At 42.9% G+C, this 17,092-nt stretch overlaps 1 protein-coding gene across 18 annotated transcripts in view; it reads right to left on the reverse strand.

Moving 5' to 3' along the window:
• LOC109889082 (dual specificity protein phosphatase CDC14AB) overlaps window positions 1-17,092 on the reverse strand; it is a 67,186-nt gene that overhangs the window by 21,635 nt on the left and 28,459 nt on the right. For all 18 annotated transcript variants that reach the window (XR_004209655.1, XR_004209656.1, XR_004209654.1 and 15 more), the window contains 5 exons: window positions 14,187-14,249; window positions 13,387-13,474; window positions 12,835-13,065; window positions 9,172-9,310; window positions 1,122-1,293 (listed from right to left, as the gene is read on the reverse strand). Coding sequence is in view for 15 of the 18 variants with exons in the window: in XM_031822488.1 (XP_031678348.1) it covers window positions 1,122-1,293; window positions 9,172-9,310; window positions 12,835-13,065; window positions 13,387-13,474; window positions 14,187-14,249 (693 nt within the window). In the remaining 3 variants the exon portion in view is untranslated. The remainder of the gene's footprint in view (window positions 1-1,121; window positions 1,294-9,171; window positions 9,311-12,834; window positions 13,066-13,386; window positions 13,475-14,186; window positions 14,250-17,092) is intronic.

Consider the following 17,092-nt stretch of genomic DNA (forward strand, 5'->3'; position numbering starts at 1 on the left):
AGTATCCGTAATGTCCACGGAAACTGTCAAAGTTTCTTATAATCAATACTCAGGTTGTTTTTAAAATATATAATCGATAATATATCAACCGGCACTGTCTCTTTTTCAGTAGGAGAGGGAGAGTCAGTGGCTGCCCCACTGTGTTACACAAGCAAAACTCATGCGAACACCCAGCTATCCACCGACGCGATGTTATCTTTCTCGCTAATTTTTCAAAATAAAAGCCTGAAACTATGTCTAAAGACTGTTGACACCTTGAGGAAGCATTAGGAAAATGAATCTGGTTGATATCCCTTTAAATGGAGCGAAGGCAGGCTATTGAACATGGAGCCTTCAAAACAGAAGCCTCTACCTGGTTTGATTTTCCTCAGGTTTCGCCTGCAATATCAGTTCTGTTATACTCACAGACAATATGTTGACAGTTTTGGAAGCTTTAGAGTGTTTTCTATCATAATCTGTCAATTATATGCATATTCTAGCATATGGGCCTGAGAAATAGGCCGTTTACATTGGGAACATTATTTTCCCAAACATAAAAATAGTGCCCCCTATCTGAAAGAGGTTAACAGACCAGAATACGGTACTGTTTTGTGTATAAGAACAATTGTCTATAAAAATAAATCCTCTAGTCCAGGGTTTCCCAAACTAAGTCCTCGGGATCCCAAGGAGTGCACGTTTTGGTTTATGCCCTAGCACTACACAGCTGATTCAAATAATCAACTAATCGTCAAACTTTGATGATTGTGTAGTGTTAAGGCAAAAATAAAAATGTGGGGTCCCGAGGACAGAGTTTGCGAAATACTGCTGTAGTCTGTTTAGTGCTGGTTTGATTAATAAATTAAACACATTCCATTACAGGTATGTACTAAATAATACACCGCAGACATCACAGATTTTCTCCAATCAACAGAGAGAACACTAAAAGGTAGGAGAATATCTACAGCCTCTTAGCTGGAAACAATGCAGATGTACATCACATCCACAGGGAAAATGGGGCATTGTCAGGGTCCTGTTCATTAGGCACCAAACGGAAGAGAAACTCTCATTTTTGTTTCAGCCTGTTTTATTCCGTTTGCTGCCTAATGAACAGGACCCAGGGCAGGGTTGTGGGCGGCGCTGACCTCTTGAAGGCGGTCGGTACTGTGGGACCTGAGGATGCCAGCGGGGCTGCTGTTGGTAATAGAGGTGTGGGTTGGTCTGAGGGTGAGGTCGTCCATGCTGGAGATGAGGTGAGACACACCCCTCGGCTGCGAACGCTGCATGTCCCCCTGCATCCACATGGCTGCCTGCCTCCTGAGACAAAGAGAGAGAGGGAGGGAGAGGGAAGGAAGGAGAGAGATGGAAAGATGGAGAGGTTGCATTAGGAAATCCTCGCCTACCATGTGACCTTAAGTCTATAACACCGTGTCACTTGTGGCCTGACCAGAGAGAGACCGATACAGACCAGCTTGTCCATCCATACCATTCCATTGTGCTGGGATGGAAACTATGCCAAGAGATAAGACCATAGCTGCTGTTGAAGGATTGAATGGAGCAGAGGAAACAGAACCCCATTTAATCTTTACCCTTTTGTTCACCCCAGAACATGGACAGATTGGAGAATTAGGACAAACAACATTTACACTGTAGTCATTTAGCTGACACTCTTATCCAGAGCGACTTACAGTTTGTGCATTCATCTTAAGACAGCTAGGTTCCAACTCCTGGTTTAAAGACACACTTGAGCAGACAAACACTTCCCACAGAACGGCTGTTGGGTAAGCCTGAAAAGCTGTCAAAAGTATCCTACTGGTGTGTGTGTGTTAAGGGGGAAACACACTCCTCCATGGGGGAAAGTCTAACAGGAAATGGACAGACAATACACACACACAGAGTAGTCAGCAACTTGAAAGAAGCGGACATTTTGGAAAATTCAGCATTTAATTCAGAGGGGAATTCACAGATAGCTAGTCCGGAGGGATGAGTCGAGATGAGGAAGGGGGATGATTAAAGATACTCTGATACAAGCTGTGGAGGACCAGGACAGGAGTCTGTTCAGCTTCACAGATGACCGAATAGGAACAAGACCCGAGCACTGCAACCAGCGGTTGGAACCGGTTCAGGGAACAGAACAGAAAACCGGAAAATAAATGTCATTTTTCAAGGAACAGAAACGTAACTGGCAACGAACATGAACTGTTATTTTAAAAGCAGTTCCATGTTGTCATAGCTCTATGTAGTACTGTGCGCCTCCCATAGTCTGTTCTGGACTTGGGGATTGTGGAGAGACCTCTGGTTTCATGTCTTGATCTTTGCAAAAGGGAAGGAATCTGATTTCATTGGTCCTTAACTCAGTCGTCATTTCATTCAGGGTAAGTGGAGTTAGCTGTGAATTAGCCTGCCCCGGAGCAGGTTAGTTCTGAAGGGTTCGTTGCCATATAATTTACCTGGCTAATAGGTGGGCCACTTTCATATGACCAGTTATCCTGAGTTGAACGCAGAGTTGACTAAAGTTACCTCGCCAAGTCCTCAAACACAGTGCTCAATTTGAGACGGATCCTGCCACCTTTCAGTTTTGGACTGTTTCGTTCCAGAACCCATTTGCCAGGATTTGGTACCTCTCTTGGCATGAAAAATAATTTTCACTGTTTGCAATGTAAAAATTATAATAAAAGCGATCAGTGTTCATTCAAGTTGCCTCCTCTGTAAATTCTCCTGCCCAGTTGAAAAACGTAATGTGAAAATGTGCCTGATATTCTAATAACTGATGTGATGAAAATTACAGGCCTCTCTCATCTTTTTAAGTGGGAGAACTTGAACAATTGGTGGCTGACTAAATACTTTTTTGCCCCACTGTAACTAGAGTGAGATTCACTGAAATTATAGCATTTACCATACTACACGAGGAGTAATTTAGCCTCAAGAGGATCAATAGCTTAATATAAACATCCAAGATGGCGTAGCAGTCAGACTTCTTTGTCCTTCGTCTTGTCGTGTCCCATGTATATATTTTTATATTTTTCGAAACCTCAACTTCAAAATACTCGCCTCACCCAATGTGGTGTGGATCTGTATTTTTCTCAAGTATTTTTATTTACCTCGGAACCAGAATCCCCCAACAGAAGCTAGCCAGCTCACTAGCTACTAGCTAGTATTCAGTTAACCACTGCTAGCGGTCATCGGCTAACCTTTAGCTCGGAAAGCTCTCGCCAGCTTGTACAACGCGACTCAAACCAGAGCATACCGGACCTATTTTCTCTCAATATCCCCGGATTCCTATCGAAAGCTCATGACCTTTTCACCGAATCATCACAGCTAGCTAGCTGCAATACGAGTGACTACTCCTGGCTAACGTCTGTCCCGAAGCAAGCACCAATTAGCCTGGAGCTAGCCCATGCTAGGCCCATTCTCCCGGCTAGCTGAAGAGGCCCATCAGCCACTTCTGGGCTACAATACCCGTACCCCTTCTACTGCCGGTACGGGGGCACAGAACCCCGCCGATCCTTCACGACTGGACTATCGACGTAACCTGCTCGAGGGGGTACTCAACTGGCCCCTACGCCACTCAACTGGCCCCTACGCCGCGATGTCTGAATGCCCATCTGCTAGCTTGCTAGCCGCGGCCCGCTAGCTGTCTAGAGCATATTGGACTGTTAGCTGAATAGATCCATCGGCCAATTACTTGGGCCACTATACCTATTTTGCCAATTGGACTTGGACCCCTCTGCTACACGGAACCCTACTAATCCATCACGACTGGTCTATCGACGTCACCGCACGTGGAGGCTAAAACAGACTTTCCTCTGTCGCGACGTCCTTCTAAGGCTCTTCTGCTAGCTTGCAAGCCCCGGCCTGCTAACAGTCTGAATCGCCGTGTCTCCTGCCAGCCCAACCACTCACTGGACCCCTATGATCACTCGGCTACGCATGCCTCTCCCTAATATCAATATGCCTTGTCCATTACTGTCCTGGTTAGTGATTATTGTCTTATTTTACTGTAGAGCCTCTAGCCCTGCTCAAAATGCCTTAACCAACCATTTAGTTCAAACTCCCACATATGCGGTGACATCACCTGGCTAAAACGTCTCTAGAGAAAATCTCTCTCATCATTACTCAATGCCTAGGTTTACCTCAAAAGTACTCACATCCTACCATACCTTTGTCTGTACGTTATGCCTTGAATCTATTCTATCACGCCCAGAAACCTGCTCCTTTAACTCTCTGTTCCAAACGTACTAGATGACCAGTTCTTATAGCCTTTAGCCGTACCCTTATCATACTCCTCCTCTGTTCCTCTGGTGATGTAGAGGTGAATCCAGGCCCTGCAGTGCCTAGCTCCACTCCTACTCCCCCTGGTGCTCTCATTAGTTGACTTCTGTAACCGTAAAAGCCTTGGTTTCATGCATGTTAACATTAGAAGCCTCCTCCCTAAGTTTGTTTTATTCACTGCTTTAGCAGTCCGCCAACCCGGATGTCCTAGTCGTGTCTGAATCCTGGCTTAGGAAGACCACCAAAAACCCTGAATAACATCTTCCGACAAGGTAGAACTGCCAAAGGGGGTGGTGTTGCAATCTAATGCAGAGATAGCCTGCAGAGTTCTGTCTTACTATCCAGGTCTGTACCCAAACAATTCAAGCTTCTACTTTTAAAAATCCACCTTTCCAGAAACAAGTCTCTCACTGTTGTCGCTTGCTATAGACCACCCTCTGCCCCCAGCTCTGCCCTGGACACCATATGTGAATTGATTGCTCCCCCATCTATCTTCAGAGCTCGTGCTGCTAGGTGACCTAAAACTGGGACATGCTTAACACCCCGGCCATCCTACAATCTAAGCTTGATGCCCTCAATCTCACACAAATTATCAATGAACCCACCAGGTACAACCCCAAATCCGTAAACACGGGCACCCTCAGATATCATCCTAACCAACTTGCCCTCCAAATACACCTCTGCTGTTTTCAACCAAGATCTCAGTAATCACTGCCTCCGTTATGGGTCTGTAGTCAAACAACCACCCCTCATCATTGTCAAACGCTCCTTAAAACACTTCAGCGAGCAGGCCTTTCTAATCGACCTGGCCCGGGTATTCTGGAAGGATTTTGACCTCATCCCGTCAGTAGAGGATGCCTGGTTATTCTTTAAAAGTGCATTCCTCACCATCTTAAATAAACATGCTCCATTCAAAAAATGTAGAACCAGGAACAGATATAACCCTTGGTTCTCTCCAGACCTGACTGCCCTTGACCAGCACAAAAAAATCCTGTGGTGTTCTGCATTAGCATCGAATAGCCCCCGTGATATGCAACTTTTCAGGGAACTTATGAACCAATATACACAGGCAGTTAAGGAAAGCTAAGGCTAGCTTTTTCAAGCAGAAATGTTCATCCTGTAGCACAAACTCAAAAAAAGTTCTGACACTAAAGTCCATTTAGAATGAGCGCACCTCCTCCCAGTTGCCCACTGCACTGAGGCTAGGAAACACTGTCGCCACTGATAAATCTACTATAATTGAGAATTTCAAGCATTTCCTTAAGGCTGGCCATGCTTTCCACCTGGCTACCCCTACCCTGATCAACAGCCCTGCACCCCCCACAGCAACTCACCCAAGCCTCCCCCATTTCTCCTTCACCCAAATCCAGATAGCTGATGTTCTGAAAGAGCTGCAAAATCTGGACACCTACAACTCAGCCGGGCTAGACAATCTGAACCCTCTCTTTCTAAAATAATCTGCCGAAATGGTTGCATCCCCTATTACTAGCCTGATCAACCTCTCTTTCATACCGTCTGACATTCCCAAAGATTGGAAATCTGCCGCGGTCATCTCCCTCTTCAAAGGGGGAGACACTCTAGACCCAAACTGCTATAGACCTAAATCTATCCTGCCCTGCCTTTCTAAGGTCTTCGAAAGCCATGTTAACAAACAGATTACCGACCATTTCGAATCCCACCGTACCTTCTCCGCTACGCAATCTGGTTTCAGAGCTGGTCATGGGTGCAACTCAGCCAATCTCAAGGTCCTAAACAATATCATAACCGCCATCGATAAGAGACATTACTGTGCAGTCGTATTCAACGACCTGCCCAAGGCTTTCGACTCTGTCAATCACCACATTCTTATCAGCAGACTCAACAGCCTTGGCTTCTCAAATGACTGCCTCACCTGGTTCACCAACTACTTCTCTGATAGAGTTCAGTGTGTCAAATCAGAGGGTCTGCTGTCCGGAAGTCTGACAGTCTATGGGGGTGCCACAGGGTTCATTTCTCAGGCCGACTCTCTTCTCTGTATACATCAATGATGTCGCTTTTGCTGCTGGTGATTCTCTGATACACCTCTATGCAGACGACACCATTCTGTATACCTCTGGCCCTTCTTTGGTCCCTGTGTTAACTAACCTCCAGACGAGCTTCAATGCCATACAACTCTCCTTCCGTGGCGTCCAACTGCTCTTAAATGAAAGTAAAACTAAATGCATGCTATTCAACCGATTGTTGCCCGCACCTGCCCGCCCATCCAGCATCACTACTCTGGACGCTTCTGACTAAGAATATGTGGACAACTAAAAATACCTAGGTGTCTGGCTAGACTGTAAACTCTCGTTCCAGACTCACATTAAGCATCTCCAATCCAAAAATAAATCTAGAATCGGCTTCCTATTTTGCAACAAAGCATCCTTCACTCATGCTGCCAAACATAACTGGGAAAAACTGACCATCCTACCGATCCTAGACTTTGGCGATGTAATTTACAAAATAGCCTCCAACACTCTACTTAACAAATTGGATGCAGTCTATCACAGTGCCATCCGTTTTGTCACCAAAGCCCCATATACTACCCACTGCGACCTATACGCTCTCGTTGGCTGGCCCTCACTTCATACTCTCCGCCAAACCCACTGGCTCCAGGTCATCTATAAGTCGTTGCTAGGTAAAGCCCCACCTTATTTCAGCTCACTGGTCACCATAGCAGCACCCACCCGTAGCACGCGCTCCAGCAGGTATATCTCACTGGTCATCCCCCAAAGCCAATCCCTCCTTTGGCCGCCTTTCCTTCCAGTTCTCTGCTGTCAATGACTGGAACGAACTGCAAAAATCACTGAAGCTGGAGACTCATACCTCCCTCACTAGCTTTAAGCACCAGCTGTCAAAGCAGCTCTCAGATCACTGCACCTGTACATAGTCCATCTGTAAATAGCCTATCCAACTACCCATCCCCATACTGTATTTATCTTGCTCCTTTGCAACCCAGTATCTCTACATGCACATTCATCTTCCACACATTACCATTCCAGTGTTTAATTTGCCATACTGTAATAATTTTGCCACTATGGCCTATTTATTGCCTCACCCCCCTTATCCTACCTCATTTGCACACACTATATATAGACTTTCTCTATTGTATTATTGACAGCATGTTGTTGTATGTGTCAAACTGCTTTGCTTTATCTTGGCCAGGTCGCAGTTGTAAATGAGAACTTGTTCTCAACTAGCCTACCTGGTTAAATAAAGTTACATTTAAAAAAATGGCCTAGCTGTGGATTGTGTGTAGTTCAATCACAAGGCATAGCCTAGTCGAGAGCGCGTGGCAAATCTGTCAGTGAACATCATGCAGCCAAAAACAGGCCTTTCGCAATATTTCAAATACAAATGCAGTAAAACACAGGTTTACATCCCTGCTAGTAAGCATTTCTCCTTGACCAAGATATCCATCCACCTGACAGTAGTGGCATATCAAGAAGCTGATTAAACAGAATGACATTAGCCTCCCGAGAGGCGCAGCGGTCTAAGGCACTGCATCGCAGTGCTAGAGGCGTCACTACAAATCCGGGTTCGATCTTATACAGATTTTACAGACACTGTTTATTTTACAATAGTTATTTTTTGTTTATTTTTAGTCCTTCCTCTATTTCTGATGTCCATCCAGTTTGATTTCTATTTGTAACTATGCTATTTCACAGAAGTTCTGAACCTATATACATTTTACAGATCCCATATGTTTTACATGGTTTATCTTGCTATTAGTCCCACCCTTCAGCTCCACTCAACCTCTCCCATCTGTCTCTCAACATCATCCATTTTGGATTTCTATTTGCCATATATTTTTCAACTGTGCTATGATGCTTCACAAACAAATTGAACCTTTCTATTCTCATAGCTTCTACAGATTGCAAATTAAAAATAAACATTTTTGCTAAAATAATTATAATATTTTTGATAGATTGACTATGGCTTTTCAAATCACCCAGTATTGCTATCATTAGTTCTAGGCAAATGTTGCAAATGTTGCAATTCTTCAGCCATTCCTGGACCTGTGACTAAAAACGAGCTACATATGGACAATACCAAAATAAATTATCTAATGACTCTGCCTCCTCACAGCAGAATCTGCAGAGCTGGGAAGATTGTATCCCCCATATATATAACATTCTATTAGTTGCAAGAATTTTGTATAGTAATTTAAATTGAAAAATTTGAAGTTTTGCATATCAATTCATAAACCATGTGCCATGGAATAGGTACATTGAAAATCTCTTCCCAACTATTTTGCAATTTATATGGCACAGCTGTCAGTTTTTTGGTCCTTAAATGAAATTTGTACATGTTTTTATTTATTACACTTTTCTTTAACCATTTATGTTCTTTAATACAGGGCCGACACAAGTTCCTTACTTTTTTCCCCCTTCCACTTGCCTCTTCCATTTTTGTGGTAATGCTGCAATTAATTGGTTGTAATTTTGGATAGAGCAGACATTTCCATATGTCTGTGTTAGCTGCATGTGTGACATAACTCCACCAGTCCTATTCATGATATTATTCACAAAAATTATACCTTCTTTAAAAATTTCTTAGAAAAATAGTGTTTTTATCCATTAGTATATTTGAATTTAACCACAATATTTGTTGTATTATTTGTTCTTTTCAGGTGGATTAAACTGAAATCGTGTTTAAAAAATAAAGAATATTTGTATTTTTTTCAAGGCATCTGCGACCAACAGATGCATCTCTGTATTGCCAGTCTTGTAAAATCCATAGATTAGGGACTAATTAATTTATTTCAATTAACTGATTTCCGTATATGAAATGGAACTAATTCAAATCTTTGACCTTGTTGTATTTATATTTTTGTTCAGTGTATATGAATGAGACATGTAGCTGAATGAAACTGATCTAGGACCAGCTATTAGGAGTACTTACTCCTCCAAGAAGTGCTGCTGAGGCCCGATAATAGAGCCCGGCCGGCAGACCCTGATCCAGGCGATGGTCTCTGCTGCCGTGAAGTGGTAGTGCTTCATTAGGTAACAGCCTATCAGGGTGCCAGTACGCCCAAGGCCAGCTGATGACAAGAATGAGCGAGTGAAAATAATTAGGATTTAATTTTTCATGAATAAGGAATTGAATAGACCATGTTAAAAGTAACAATGTCATCAGACCTGATTGAGATATATATATACACACACACATATACACACACGTCAAAAGTTTGGACACACATACTCATTCCAAGGTTTCTTGATTTATTTTCCACATTGTAGAATAATAGTGAAGACATCAAAACTATGAAATAACACATATGGAATCATGAAGTAAGCTACATATAGCTACATATATTTTATATTGGAGATTCTTCAAAGTAGCCACCCTTTGCCTTGATAACAGCTTTATACACTGTTGGCATTCTCTCAACCAGCTTCATGAGGTAGTCATTAAGCCAATCAGTTTTGCTGTGAGAAGGTAGGGGTGGTATACAGATGAAAATAATCCTATTCTCATATTGCTCAAACAGCAAACCTGGTGTCAAAAAACAGATAAAGTAACACCTTGCAGCACAACACCTCTCCCCTATTTGACCTAGATAGTTTGTGTGTATGTATTGATATGTGGCTACATGTGCCTTTAATTTTTTTGTTTGTTGTAGTTCTGTCTTTGAGCTGTTCTTGTCTACTGATGTTCTGTAGTATGTCATTCTGTATTATGTTTCGTGTGGACCCCAGGAAGAGTAGCTGCTGCTTTTGCAACAGCTAATGGAGAGGCTAATAAAAACAAATAAAAAAATGTGTCCTATTTAGCAAAAGACCAAGTCCATATTATGTCAAAAACAGCTCAAATAAGCAAAGCAAAACGACAGTCCATCATTACTTTAAAACATGAAGGTCAGTCAATGTGGAACATTTCAAGAACTTTAAAAGTTTCTTCAAGTGCGGTCACAAAAACCATCAAGTGTTATGTTGAAACTGGCTCTAATGAGGACCGCCACAGGAAAGGAAGACTCAGAGTTACTTCTGCTGCAGAGGATAAGTTCATTACGGCTCCAGAGTGTCGCAGCAATCTAAGGCACTGCATCTCAGTGCTAGTGGCGTCACTACAGACACCCTGGTTTCGAATCCAGGCTGTATCACAACCGGCCGTGATTGGGAGTCCCATAGGGCAGCGCACAATTGGCCCAGCGTCGTCCGGGTTTGGCCGGTGTAGGCAGTCATGGTAAATAAGAATTTGTTCTTAACCGACTTTCCTAGTTTAATAAAAAAAATCTAAAAATTGAGTTAACTGCACCTCAGATTGCAGCCCAAATAAATGCTTCAGAGTTCAAGTAACAGACACATCCACTGTTCAGAGGAGACCATTACTGAATGACACCATTATGAAGAGACTTGCTTGGGCCAAGAAACATGAGCAATGGACATTAGACTGTTGGAAATATGTCCTTTGATCTGATGAATCCAAATTTGATTTTGGAATGAGATGTTCGACGTGTAGCTGTCCACATACTTTTGTCATCACCGCCTGGTACGGCAACTGCACCGCCCACAACCCGCAAAGCTCTCCAGAGAATGGTGCAGTCCATCCAACGCATTACCGGGGGCAAACTTCTCACCCTCCTGGACACCTACTGCACCCGGTGCCATAGGAAGGCCAAAAAGATCATCAAGGACATCAATCACCTGAGCCACTGCCTGTTCACCCCACTATCATCCAGAAGGCGAGGTCAGTACAGGTGCATCAAAGCTGGGACCAAGAAACTGAAAAACAGCTCAAGGCTATCAGACTGCTAAACAGTCATCACTAGCACATCAGAGGCGGCTGCCTACAGACATAGATTAGGAATCACTAGCCACTTTAATAATGTTTACGTATCTAGTAGGGTTGCACATTTTGGGGAATATTCAGAGGTGGAAACTTTGTGGGAATTAACAGGAATATATAGGAACTAAATGCAAATTAATATTAATACCATTTAAATGTAGATGTTTTTTTGCATTGGATATATCTACCATCTACCACTGATACAGAAACATAAACCTTTTACCTTATCATAAGTAGACATAATTGCAAATGATTAAATCCTTCCAATAGAAATTAAAAAACAAAAAAACAATTTAGTCTCATCGCTACAACTCCCGTACGGGCTCGGGAGAGACGAAGGTCGAAAGTCATGCGTCCTCCGAAATACAACCCAACCAAGCCGCACTGCTTCTTAACACAGCGCGCATCCAACCCGGAAGCCAGCCGCACCAATGTGTCGGAGGAAACACCGGCCGGCTGCGACAGAGCCTGGGTGCAAACCCAGAGTCTCTGGTGGCACAGCTAGCGCTGCGATGCAGTGCCCTAGTCCACTGTGCTAACTCACTAACTTTAAGCACCAGCTGTCAGAGAAGCTCAAAGATCACTGCACCTGTACATAGCCCATCTGTAAATAGCCCATCCAACTACCTCATCACCATATTGTTATTTAATTTGCTCCTTTGTACCCCAGTATCGCGACTTGCTCACTCATCTTCTGCACATCTATCACCCCAGTGTATAATTTGCCATGCTGTAATAATTTAGCCACTATGGCCTATTTATTGCCTCACTCCCCTTATCCATCCTCATTTGCACACACTGAATATATCTACTGTATTATTGACTGTATGTTTGTTTATTCCATGTGTAACTCTGTGTTGTTGTTTGAGTCTCACTGCTTTGCTTTATCTTGGCCAGGTCGCAGTTGTAAATGAGAACTTGATCTCAACTAGCCTACCTGGTTAAATAAAGGTGAAATAAAAAAAATTGTCCTGCTGAAAGGACAATTCATCTTCCAGTGTCTGGTGGAAAGACTGAACCAGGTTTTCATGTAGGATTTTGCCTGTGCTTAGCTCCATTCTGTTCATTTGTTATCCTGAAAAACTCCCCAGTCCTTAACGATTACAAGAATACACATGACATGATGCAGCAACGACTATGCTTGAAAATATGGAGAGCAGCACTCATTAATGTGTTGTATTGGATTTGCCCCAAACAGAACACTTTGTATTAACAACATCACCATGTTCAAAGGGATATTCAATGTTTGCTTTTCTCATTTTTATCTACCAATAGGTGCCCTGCTTTGTGAGGCATTGGAATATATCCCTGGTTTTTGTGGTTGAATCAGTGTTTGAAATTCACTGCTCGACTGATGGACTTTACCGATAATTCTATGTGTGTGGTACAGAGATGAGGAAGTCATTCAAAAATCATGTTAAACACTATTATTGCACACAGCATGAGTCCATGCAACTTATTATGTGACTTGTTCAGCAAAGTATCAGACCTGCATAAAACAGCCCTTTGGGGCCAAGAATACAAATTGTAGCCTACAGTTGAGCATTGCATTACTGATTAACTTGTCTCAGCCATGTAGGCTACATTTTGTGAACTCTAAAATCCCTCTCAACATATTTTAAATAGTCAGGGTACACGTGATTTAGCTTGCCAGGCACACCAATGCAATACATCAATATAGTCCCAAAAACGCAGAGTCCATATGCCAGGCAAGCTATTTGAAATATCTCAACAGATACTGCAGTGTGTGTATGTGTGTGTGTGTGTGTCTCTCACCCTTGCAGTGAACGGCCACGGCTCCATCGGTGCTCTCACAGATGTGCAGGAATCGGCGGGTGATGACGTCGTTGGGTGTGCTGCCATCCACGAAGAACAAGTCGTAGTGGTCGAAGCCGGCATCCGTGAAGCGCTTGGCGTCATAGATCTTCTTGTTGAGCCGCACCACTGTGGTCATGTTGTGTTTCCGGAAGTAGGGGAAGTACGCCTCTGGGGCATGGAGAGGGTAGCCTGGGTTGGGGAGGAGATTAAAGGTAAGCTAATTTGTGTAAAACGTAGGTAAGGAAAACTGATTATGTTGAAGCATAGAGCAATCTTCCTTAGTATGTTGTCAAATGTATTACTACACTAATGGTGCCATCTGCTGTTACAGAAGAGAAAGGGTTAGCGAGAACAGATGCATAGGGAAAGTCTACCTGAATCTAAACCTGAACCCTGTCAAGGTTCATCGGTCGAGAAAACTGTACTAAATTACTCTAGAACAGCGGCTGTTTTTCTTAAAAGGGGAAGAGCACATAAAATGTCAAGGACTGAATCCAAAACTCGTCTCACCATTCTCTATTTTACTTTTGGGATGGGGTCCACTGAAGGCCAGAAACTTCCCCGGCACGATCCAGTTGAAGTCACCGTTTTCCACTCGCTATAACACAGAGAGAAGGGAGAAGACTGATTGTCTCGACTGATTGGGAATGTTGTGAATCTGAATAATTGTGTACATGCAGGGATCCCTTGTAAAGGAGGTCTTGGTCTCAATGGGATTTCCCTGTTTAAATAAAAAAAGGTACAAAAAATAAAAGGACTCATCAAACAGGGCCCCAGACTGATATGGACATTTTGCTCTGACTTAAAAACGTTCCTAAGACTTTAGCCTTTACTTAATCAGATTGGCCTCCAGTTAGTAGCCATCTTTAGTAACAACCTAACCTTACACTGCAGGTGGGCAAGACTGCACAAACCGATCTGGGACCAACAATGGCACGACGGCAGAGACAGGCTAGTTTGGTACGCAATAGGTCATTATCAACAACTGCTCAATTTGCAAAGGACCAATCCCTCCTCTTTGCTGCTTTTGTTTTAGTGACCAAGTGCCAAACACTTTTTTCGGTGACAATATTCTGTCTGTTTTTGCAGAGTCGGGTCAAATGAAACTGATGACGCTCACAGAAGACTATTTCTGAATCTAAAAGGTCACGTCAGGTCATCAGTGGAGCGCAAAGTTTTGTAACATCTTAGAGTGGGATTGTGAATATTGTAGGTGTGCTGCGGTTTGCCTTGACAGATGTTTCACCATTCAAACTGATGAGTGGGCACTTATTGTTGGAGTGGGTCCAATGTCACTATGACAACATTACCTCGTAGTGCTCATATTCGTCCACGTCAAATGTCTCAAAGTCAAAGAATCCATGTTGCAGGGCCTGGAGAAAAGAGAGCAGAGACAGTTTAATATATATATATACATACATACAGTACCAAAAGTTGACACACCTACTCAAAGGGTTTTTAAATTTTTACTATTTTCTACATTGTAGAGTAATAGCGAAGACATCAAAACTATGAAATAACATGTGGAATCACATAATAACTAAAAAAGGGTTAAACAAATCAAAATATTTTTGGGATATTTGAGATTGTTCAAAGTAGCCACCCTTTGCCTTGATGACAGCTTTGCCCAATCTTGGCATTCTCTCAACCAGCTTCATGAGGAATGCTTTTCCAACAGTCTAGAAGGAGTTCCCACGTAAGCTGAGCACTTGCTGGCTGCTTTTCCTTTACTCTACGGTCCAACTCATCCCAAACCAACTCAATTGGATTGAGGTTGGTTGATTGTGGAGGCCAGGCCTGTGTGTCTCAACTGATTCATGACCAAGCCAAACTAGTGACCCAGGCAGCCCCAGAACTACATTGACCTCAAACTCTCGGTCTGCTGGGAAGCCTGAAGCAGCATCATGATGACCGATTATAATCTGTTATGGCAGAGATCAGCAAAGTGACCCCCGCAGACATTATCAGCTGTATCAAACTAAGCCATGTTGATAATTGTTGCTTAAAAGGACAGGGATAGTAAAGCAATAATAAAAGCAAGATGGTATGTGGTACTGTAATTGTTGGCACGACAACATGACACGATGCGGTCGCTAAGTACGAAGCTAAATCACTAAGGATAATTATCTGTGCACTTTAACCTCTAATACACTGAGTATACCAAACATTAGGAACACCTTAATATTGAGTTACACCCCCACCCCCCATTCTATAACCCGTATCCTCCCATTCAGCTACACTGATTGAGGTAGAGGTGACATCAATAAAGGATCATAACTTTCACCTGGATTCACCTGTTCAGCCTGTCATGGAAAGAGCAGGTGTTCTTAAATGTTTTGTACACTCAGTGTATAGTGTTGGTGATGATAGGTACACAGTGAACAGTCAGCAACTAACCGAGTCAGCATCCAGGCACCAGGATCATGGTGAGCCTGAGGAGAACATGATATCACCATGCTCCTTCCCAGTATTCTATCCTACTCCACACCACTGTGTCCCTCTTGTCTAAGACCTGTGACATTTGTGGCAGTGGTGTCAAATAGGGAGGGTCTGATTATAAGAGTGTGTGTGAAGCCAGTACTACACTGTAAGAGCCATATGCTGCTGAACTGTTATCGATAAGCATTAGGGGGTCGTGATTCACAACACTGTACAAGGAAGTAAATTATTTAGTGAATATTATAGTTCGGCTGAGCGCCCCCTTCTTTTGATTTTTTAGCTCAAGTCCTGGTGGTCCGGAAGTTTAGACTGGTTCTTTATCCACAGGAAATCAATTATCAACTGGTTTAATGGACTGGACACAGACATCACAGTTATGGTTTCTCATGTCTAGATCAGTCACAGACTCCAAAGTCAGTATAATAGCCTAAGAGATTATTTATGTATTTTTATCCAGTTGATAAACCAAAAACTGAAATAGACTGGAAGACCAGGGCTTTGTTCTTAAATCAAAACTGGTTGTGAACAAATACCCAAGCCATGAGCTGTTCACTCCCTTACCGTCGGGCAGACCGTATCAGAGCATGAGGTCTGAATAGAAACCGTCTCTGAGCCTGTTAGTATCTACAAGCCATCACACTGCCGAACACTTGAACTGGACTGACCACCTGCTCTGATTCTCTGCACTTCAGCAAACATGCACTCGCACACCCACAAATGTGTAAATATTGGACCCTAAATTGTAGCTTCCTGTATTACACTCATGCTAAAATGTTTATTATAGTCAGAGCCATTTACTTTATGTTCATATTCTTATCTTTTGTTGTTGTTGCATTGTCGAAGGAACCTGCAGGTAAACATTTCGTTGGACAGAGTATACCATGTGTATCCTGTACATACGACTAATAAAACTTGAAACTTCGACACTGAGCAGGCTAGGCGGTGGTTTCCATGCCAACCAGATAGACTAATAAACTATAGCATGTCATGTTACCAGTTGAGTCTTAAAGGGATAGTGCGAAACTTTTGCAATTAAGCAATTTTTCTACTCACTGATACAATGTATTTGTGTGTGCTGTTTGAAGGAGGTTCAAATTGCAATGGCCGGTGCACATTTCAGGGAGGTCGCCGCTCCATATCAAATATCTTGGTTGTAAAATAGTTGCTATGAAGCCAAATTGACATACAGAAAGTTTACCTCCAGAAATCTGAGACCCTCCTCTCTTCTACAAGGGGACAAAGCTTCCAAAAACATGTTTTTTCCTGCAACTGCATTTTGAAATGTTATACGATCAGTGCAAGTTTCTTTGCAGTCAGAGGAGAGTGGTTTGCTCATCACAGCAGCATGCCCCAGTGAATCAGGCACAGGGCAGAAGCTTTCATTATAAGAATGAGGATAATGCACTTAACTGTTGAATAAAATCAGGGTTTTAGCAGCCCCCAAAATAGGTTGTTTTGAGTGAGGTGACAATGTAGAATGTGCTCTTTCTACTTTTATAGGGAGCCTTCCCGTTTTTTACAAACCACGATCTGGGCTGAGAGTCGGATGACAGAGTCTGAAAAAGTCTCTGCTGATGCCACTTTTGACTTTGAATGTGAGAAACCCAGGCCGGTCCATCTTGGTCAGGGGGCCGCTGATCAGCAAAAGGCTCATTATAGTTAAGTGTAAAGAAATTGTGCAAAAAAAATAAAACAATATTAGCAAGCCCATGGGCCAATGGCCCTGTCACCTTTATTTTTTTTCTCCCTTTATCAAATATTTGTGAGTCAATTTCGA

Source organism: Oncorhynchus kisutch, linkage group LG4 (genome assembly GCF_002021735.2).
Source record: "Oncorhynchus kisutch isolate 150728-3 linkage group LG4, Okis_V2, whole genome shotgun sequence".
In the NCBI taxonomy this organism is placed as follows: domain Eukaryota; kingdom Metazoa; phylum Chordata; class Actinopteri; order Salmoniformes; family Salmonidae; genus Oncorhynchus; species Oncorhynchus kisutch.